At 39.0% G+C, this 8,111-nt stretch overlaps 1 protein-coding gene across 3 annotated transcripts; it reads left to right on the top strand.

The window, feature by feature from the left end:
* Positions 1-4,452: 4,452 nt before the first annotated feature.
* On the top strand, positions 4,453-7,866 carry LSM5 (LSM5 homolog, U6 small nuclear RNA associated (S. cerevisiae)). Of its 3 annotated transcripts, none has more exons than XM_008572444.1 (5): positions 4,453-4,567; positions 5,731-5,826; positions 6,355-6,382; positions 7,123-7,195; positions 7,608-7,866. In XM_008572444.1, exons 1-5 carry the CDS (start codon positions 4,522-4,524, stop codon positions 7,638-7,640), a joined length of 276 nt encoding a protein of 91 aa, XP_008570666.1. In that variant the 5' UTR covers positions 4,453-4,521; the 3' UTR covers positions 7,641-7,866. The 3 variants fall into 3 exon arrangements, with proteins under 3 accessions (XP_008570666.1, XP_008570669.1, XP_008570667.1); XM_008572447.1 differs by lacking the exon at positions 4,453-4,567 and adding an exon at positions 4,636-5,492; XM_008572445.1 differs by lacking the exon at positions 4,453-4,567 and adding an exon at positions 4,636-5,536.
* The last annotated feature ends 245 nt before the right edge of the window (positions 7,867-8,111 follow it).

Here is an 8,111-nt window from a genome sequence, read left to right as displayed (position 1 = left end):
CGGGGTCCCGGAGGAGGCCGAGCAGCTCCGTGCCGCCCTCCGGGGCCGCAGCCGCTCTTCCCTCATCCGCTTCCGCTGCTTCCGGGCTGTCACCTGATGAGGCGGCCGCCGCCGGCGGGGCGGAGCAGGTCCGGAAGGGACCTGACTGGTGGGGTCTGAAGGGGCCGAGGCGGAGCCTGGGGAGGGGCGTGGCTAGAAGAGGAAAGATGGTGGGGGACGGGGGCGGGGCCTACGGAGCGGGAGGGCCAAACGGGGAGGGAGCTGACGGAGCGGGGCGGGGCCAGAGGAGGGCTTGATGGGACAGGGGCGGGGCCTTCCCGCCTCTTTCCTCAGCTTTCCTTTTTTCACACCTTTTCTTTTTCTCACCGAGTGTGTGATTACTTCGCTTCCTTTCCTTCCTCTCCCTGGCCTAGGGTCTCTTCGACCTTACTCTTAAATATTTAATAACATGGAGGTATATTGGTGAGGCTATATCTGTTTTCAACCTTTAAACTACTTGCTTACTCAAGGTTTCTGTTTCGTCTAGTTCCAGGATTTTTTTGGTTTGTTTTTCTCATTTATGTATTATGTAGAGGAGTTTGGAAGCAACTTAGGGTCTGAAGCAGAATATCCTTGACAATAAAGGAAGTTTACATGGAAACCTGTAAAATGACTACTCTAGTCCTGGGATTAAAAAAAAAAGTATTTTTATTCCATCTTCTTCTGGGTTTAGTACTCTGGTCAGCACAAAGTATATGGAGTCCGTTGTCACCAGGGGTATTAATTCTTTTACTGATCGTGCGACATTTTTTTTTTTTTACAAGAAGCAATGACTCATGTCAATTTAAGGTAAATAATAGAAATACAGATTTAACACACTTTTTGTTTTTTGGGTTGTTTTTTGGTGGCTGGCTCCTATGGGGATCAGAATCCCTGACCTTGGTGTTAACAACACCACGCTCTAACCATCTGAGCCAACCTGCCAGCCTTAACTAAAATGTTATTTAAGTGGTTTTGGAATAAAGGGCAGGTGCTTGCTTCAAATAGACTTTGAGATTACTACAATAACTGAAGTTTACCGTTTGAGATATAAAACAGAAAATTTGAGAACTCGTTAAACAATTCTAGAATTGGGCAGCAGTACAGGCCAAAATGGTTCAGACTGCTCCACCCCAGCACATGTGCAGGTCATATTTACAGCCAGAGTAAAGGAAGTGACATAGAGAAACAACCTGATTGGTTGCAGTTGGTGTTTGCCTTATGTGGTTATGTTTTGGCAGCTTTCAGCCTCTGATTGGCTGGAGGTTCAGTTGTGTTAAATAAAATTATAGGAGGCCGTTATTTTGGACTAATCTGTACTCTAGACCCCCAACAGACCAGACTAAAAACCAAGATGGTGTGATTCCTGCTAAAGTTCCAGTTGCCAAACTAAAACTGAGTAATTATCTGACCTCCTGAGAAATCAGAAGAGAGGGATAACAGCCGGTTTCCCCATAGGCCAGCTTAAGTCTTTAATTGGCATGACAATGAAGTTCTCTCTGCTGTAATTCTTACACATCAGAGATAGCCTGGGACTGGCTAGTTATCTCAGTTGATTAGAGCCTAGTATTATATAGACCAAGGTCTAAGGGTTCTGATCCCCATACTGGCCAGCAGAGCTTAGCATTTTACAATCACAAGAAGGAGAAGGATCAAAGGAGAGAGAGGACAGCTCTGCCTAATTACTTCATCACGTTTTTTTTTTTTTTTCTTGGCAGCTGACGGGTACAGGGATCAACACTGGACCTTGGTGTCATCAGGCCCATGCTCTAACCACGTGAGCTAACCAGCTAGCCCACTTCGTCAGGTTTTTTTTATTGGTTCTGCATGAGGAATAGATTTGGTATTAATAGTTTACATCCCACAGGGGTCTAGGGTAAGGGTCACAAGAAGCATTCTAGGTTATTTTATTGTTTTCTGGTGACATCCTGTCTGCTTCTAAGTAAAAATGGTCTTATGATAACATTTTCCAGGACTGGTGGATGTGACTACTGACTTACCTCAGATCTCCCAAGGCACTATAATTTAGCTGACCCGGTCTGAGCAAATTTTTTGGTTATCATGCCTTAACCGAACCAATGCTATTATTTATTTATTTATTTATTTATTGTCAACCATTGCTGATTGCACATATCTTAGTTTAGGTGACCTTAACATTTGATATTTTCCACTTCTGGTCTTGGAAGGTAAGGACCTCTATTCTAATCTATGCAAAGCTGAGAAAAACAGTGGCTTCCTAAGTCAAGCTTAGTTTCTATGATTCGGTAGAATTATTTTAATGCTAATAACACCATAGAAGTTTTTCAAGATCTTGCTATCCATTTATTTACTATATTACAAAATTCTTGGTGTTGGCTCAGAACTGTATGTGAAACTATACTATTCCTTGAATGCAACATAAGTTAACTGTTTCCTTGATATGTTAACTGTTTGATATATTACCTGCTTAATGTGTTAATTGTTTTCTTGATGTAATCTGTCTTGATATTTTCCACAATTGGCATAAATAAATTAAAGTCTAACTGAACACCTTTTTTAAAAATGTAAGGACAGTGCATCTTAGAACTCTATATCTGTAGTGAACACCAATTGATTAATTCATTGTCCAGGAGACCCAGTAACAGCTTTATAAAAATCTGCATCACTTTCTGTCCTAGAATGTTCAATTAATATTAAATCATCTATGCATAACTATTATTTTGCTTCAATGGTTTAAGAAATACAACAGTTAAAGTAATGCTATGAACAGGGCTGGCCATTTAGCTCTCTTGGGAGAGCGTGGTGCTATTAACACCAAAATCAAGGGTTTGGACCTCCATGCTGGACAGCCACCAAAATAAATTAATAATAAATAAATAAATGCATAATGCTATTAATGAAGAAGATATGTTACTGGGGAAATTGGGAGAAAAAGTAAGCAAAGTAATTTACAGGATTTTTTCCATCTCTAAATATGTAAATGATCCATTTAACAGTTTAGAATAGCAACTATTTCATATTAGTTTTTAAATGATTTGTATTAATGTATAATAATCTGTTGGGAAAAGAATAGAAATTTCCTCTTTGTTTCAAAAAGTGTTAGAAGGATTTGTATCCCCTTATTGGCCATCCACCAAAAATAAATAAATAAATAAAATTTAAAAGGTGTTGGAGACAATCAAGATTGGAAACATCAATTTAAGATAACTGAATACTTTCTGACCATTATTTTGAAAGGAAACTTTGGTTTCGTTTATATGATAACATTTTACTCCAGGGGAAAAATTAGAAATGCCTTTCTGAACACATAATATGTTGAAGAGCCTCTTCTTGTTATATGTATTTTGTGGTGAATTATAAATTCTATTTTACATCTGTACTGTAAAGAAGAGCTAGAGGAAGAAAAATCCTTGAGACATAGAGCTATGACATATTTTCAAGTTGATTAAAAGTGAACTCTCTATATTAAATTGGCCTGTTTCTTTTTGTATCTTGACTCAGGAAAGAACGCAATAAAAGAAAACCATTCCATCCAATCCCCATTAACCCTACCATGTAAATGAACTAGATAGCTCCTTTTTCAGAGTGTAAAAAGATTTTCTTTATTCTTCATTAGTGGCATTAAAAATTGCTAATATTCATTCTATTATTGTAATGGAAAACATAAAGCACTGATTTTCTTAAAGCATATTTTTCTGATCTCTTAAACTCTCTGAAGTAATGTCTTGTATTTCGTTCATACTCTCACTATGGCATGGCAAAAATAAAACAGGAATAGGGATAGAAAAGAAAAACCAGGGAAAGAAAAGGCCTTCACAAACAAATTTGGCATTACTTTGTATTTAATACCTTATGAAGATTAAGGAGAATGTTGATGGTTATGAATATAACCATGGTGGTTATATGGTGGCTGCCTATTAGACGATAATTGTTTGTTGAAGAAATAATGAATAAAAAAGCATATAATAAATTAGACTCCTAGATATAAAAAGATAAGAACGATGAGTTAAAGTTTTAAAAAAGTTAAAAGAAAAATATTTTAAGTCTCCACTATAGAAAAATGTTTTTAAAATGCTGGTTGTGGGTTTTCAATCCACTGGACTTTTTTTTACGAAAATTGCAACACAGTGAAATTGGTGGCGGGAAATACGAATTGATTTATTCTTGTCTGAAAAAAGATCCTGGCTTGAGATGAGATGCAACTTTTTAGGGGAAAATAAGATGACTCAAAAGTTTTCTGCATTTTGCAACGTCTAGGCAAGATCTCTTTAACCTCTCTCCGCAACTTCGAAGGCAGAGTGGGTATCCGTCGAGATGGCAGAATTTTCAGTGGATGGGAACTATTTCGCGGGGTCTCACTGCCGCGGATCAGCAGCAAGCGGGCACCACCCCCACGTCGACAGCCCGGATCGCACGCTCGGCCTCAGATTGGTCGAGCCTACTCGGGCTGCGGGAAAAAGCGGAAGCGCGCTCTTTCAAAATCGCCGTCCCATCGTCGACCGACAGGCCACTTCCGGCGTAGCCATGGCAGCTAACGCCACTACCAACCCGTCGCAGCTGCTGCCGCTAGGTAATCGTGGTCAGTGGGGAGCAGGGGCAGGGGAGCTGAGGCTGGGGGCTGGGAGCCGAGGAGCTGCGGCCGAGGCAGCGCCTGGTCGAGTGTGGGGAAACGTATGGGACCGAGTGCCTTCCCTCTCCGCGGCTCGTCTCTCGGCTCCAAGTCTCTGCGGCTCTAGGCCGTCCCTGTCCTTTAGCGTGGTAGGCTTCCTCGAGGCAGGGACTTGTGACTCCTCAAACCAAACCGTCATCGGAGAAGGTCCACACTCAGTGAATGCGTCGTCGGCCGCTGCTGTTGTGCGCTCGTATCTAGTGTCTCGCTTCTCAACCTGGCATTTAAGATTCCCAGATTACATAGACCCTGCTGTGTATCTGCTTGATTATTGAGAATAGCTCCTCAGTCTGGAATGTGCCTCAAAAGAGGAATCTGGAAACTAGCAGTTTGTCATTTATTCAACAAACAGTTATTGAGCATTAATACCCCAGACACCGTGTGGGCTCTATTCAACAGTTAAACCACAGCCATTGCCTTCAAATAGCTCACAAGCCAGTGAAGGAGAGAACACTGGACAAGTAAACATCATGCAGAATAACACCAGGCTGGCAAAGAGATGTTCAAGCTGTTCTTATAACAGGATAGAGCACGGAGGGTAGACTTCGTTGGGTGAGGGAGGTAGTGACAGGAAAGAGTCTCCGGTGAAGATAATTATGCCTCTCTCTAATATTTTGTAGCTGGTGAGGAATGGTTGTTAGTAAACGTGGCCGTAATTAAAAGTTTTCATTCCGTCATTCGACAGACTCTTGGAATGTCCAGTATCTGTAGACACTGTGCATTTGAAAATCCAGTGATGAGTAAAAATAACCACGGTTTCTGCCCTCATGGAACTTAGACTCTGGGGGTTTGTGTGTGTGTTCATACATTAACCAAATAATCTAAAGTAAGTACAAAACCACAATCGTGATAATTTGCTACAAAGAAAAGGTAAGTGGAGATCAAGGAAAACTTTTCTGTAAAAGTAATGATAGAACAGAGATTTGTATTATAAGACCTAAAGCTGTTGAATGAATATTTTTCCTGGTTTATCTTTCACCATATGTAAGTAATGAGTGCCAGTCCTGGCACTCAAATATTTATTGAAATAATGAATGGGTAAAATAATCTTTTTCCCTTCACAGAGCTTGTGGACAAATGTATAGGATCAAGAATTCACATTGTGATGAAGAGTGATAAGGAAATTGTTGGCACACTTCTAGGATTTGATGACTTTGTCAGTATCCTTTTAAAAGATGGTGGTGGCATAGGTTTTCTTATGTTTTCAATAACGTAAATAAGAACTATAGACAATCAGTAAATTTTTTTTTTCCTTTTTGTCTTTTTTCGTGACTGGCAACGGATCGCAACCCTCAGTGTCGCGCCCGTACCGGACTGGGACCGGCAACGGGATCGCAACCCTCGGTGTTGCCCCCGCACCGTGCTCAGCCAGTGAGCGGCCGGTCTGTATGTGGGAACTGAACCCTCGGCGGGAGCGCTGTCGCGCTCCCAAGTGGCGCACTGTAGCAGTGCGCCACCGGGCCGGCCAGACAATCAGTAAATTTCTGATTATTATAATAAAAATCAGTTTATTCTCAGGGAACCTGTGATAGCATTTTAAGAGGTATATACTGGAAGATTAAATTCCTGCCAACAACAAGCATTTTCAATTTGGGCCATTGTGTTAAACGCTATAATTAAAACTGAGCAATGCAGAAGCCAGAGTAAATTTATTATGGTATGTTTATTTTCTTAACACCAAATTTCAGATATGGTACTGGAAGATGTTACTGAGTTGTGAGTAGTGTTAAAAATTAAAGAATTGGGTGGAATCTTTCTTTATTTAAAGGTGGTATTAATACTACTGAGTCAGTGAAATGATTTACAAGAAAACATTACCTGTTAGAATTACCTTAAAGATAGAAATTTTATCTATTGTTGCTTGTAAAATTGGATCAGAAGGTTATTATCTTAATGTAATTGTTACTAAATTGCTGGGAAATTAGTGGAGACAAAGCTTTAAGGTGAAAAATACCCCAAACAGCCAAGAATTTTAGGGCTCGGGTCAAATTGAAGAACTGATAAGAAAAGCAATTAAATGTATAACATAAAATGTAAATGATGGCTCACTTACATTAATTGTAAAGATTACAACCAGTATCTCTGTTTTCAAAATTTAATTGACAACAGATTGGTTTAATGGATAGGAATCAATAGTAATAGATGTGTTAAAGAAAAAGAATGAGGCTGCTAAACATTTCATTTCATATTTGATATCCTTGGCAAGTTTTAGGTTCTTTTTATGAAGAATCAGTCTAGTGGATGTGGATATTAAATCAGTCAGTCAACTTGGTTGCCCTTGATGAAGAATGTACACGACTCAGTGGATAACCTTTGTCTCTGAAAATTATTGATATAATTGCCTGATTTCGCATTTATTTGTATACAAGAATAACCTTTTTAGGGTGGGAAAGTATTTCCAAAATGTTGACTTTGATTACCACTGTTTATTCTAATTCTTTTATCTACTCATGTAGTGAAATCACACCAGAAGGAAGAAGGATTACTAAATTAGATCAGATTTTGCTAAATGGAAATAATATAACAATGGTAAGACACATTAAAGCTGTTTTATTGAAATGCTAGCCCATTTTTGTGGGGCAGGAATTATAGAACTAACTTGGAATGCTGTTTGACTAAATGCTTACGCCCAGTGGTGCTTAAGATGGGAAAGAGAGATTCGTAGTCAAGACTGTAAAGCTGAGCTACTGAAGAGGCATTGGACTTAAAGATTAGTTTCTTGGGCTTTTTAATATTTTATTTTCTCTGGTTATTGTTGAGAGATTAAGTATTAATTAATAGTGATGAGAATTCGTAAACGAAATTGACGATCTGGAGAAAATGGGAATGTGAGGTAGGGGAAAGGGGGAAAGATGGCTTTGTTCAATGAGGGGAACTTAGTAGGGGTTTTTAGATGATGTGGTGATGGTGTTATTGATAAACTCTTTTTCCCCTTTTGCAGCTGGTTCCTGGAGGAGAAGGACCTGAAGTATGAATGGGATTCCTTGACTTATGCTAGATTCTGTTTTGTCTTATAATAGCAACAAAATAGAAATTTTTATTTGCCGTTTAATGTTTTAGATCCTGTAAAACTAAGTTTCCCGTTAAAGGGAAATGCTTTGAAGATGTATGCCCATTTTTCTAAGTTAATCATGATTATATTGGAAAAAGAAGAAAAGAGTTTCTTCTTTGAAGATTAAAATAAAGGTGTTTTTGGTTAAGTGTCATTTTATTTATTATACTGCAATAGCCAGTGGGACAAAAGTTGTAGTTACTTTGCCACTTGCTTTCATGTCATTTTAATGCCTATGTGCGTTCTCATTTACATGACCATTTGATTTTCAAACAAAAATTCTTCCAAACAGAATGACAAACTTTGATTTTGAACAGATACATTTAAAAAACCTGAAATGATTACTTAGAAAATTCAGTTCAAACTGTAATGTTTTGTAATGAAGATTTTTCT

The sequence above is a fragment of the Galeopterus variegatus genome, unplaced genomic scaffold (genome assembly GCF_000696425.1).
Source record: "Galeopterus variegatus unplaced genomic scaffold, G_variegatus-3.0.2 Scaffold785, whole genome shotgun sequence".
Lineage (NCBI taxonomy): Eukaryota > Metazoa > Chordata > Mammalia > Dermoptera > Cynocephalidae > Galeopterus > Galeopterus variegatus.
The sequence above is the reverse complement of the archived record's forward strand: the minus strand, read 5'-3'. Positions and strand labels throughout refer to the sequence as shown.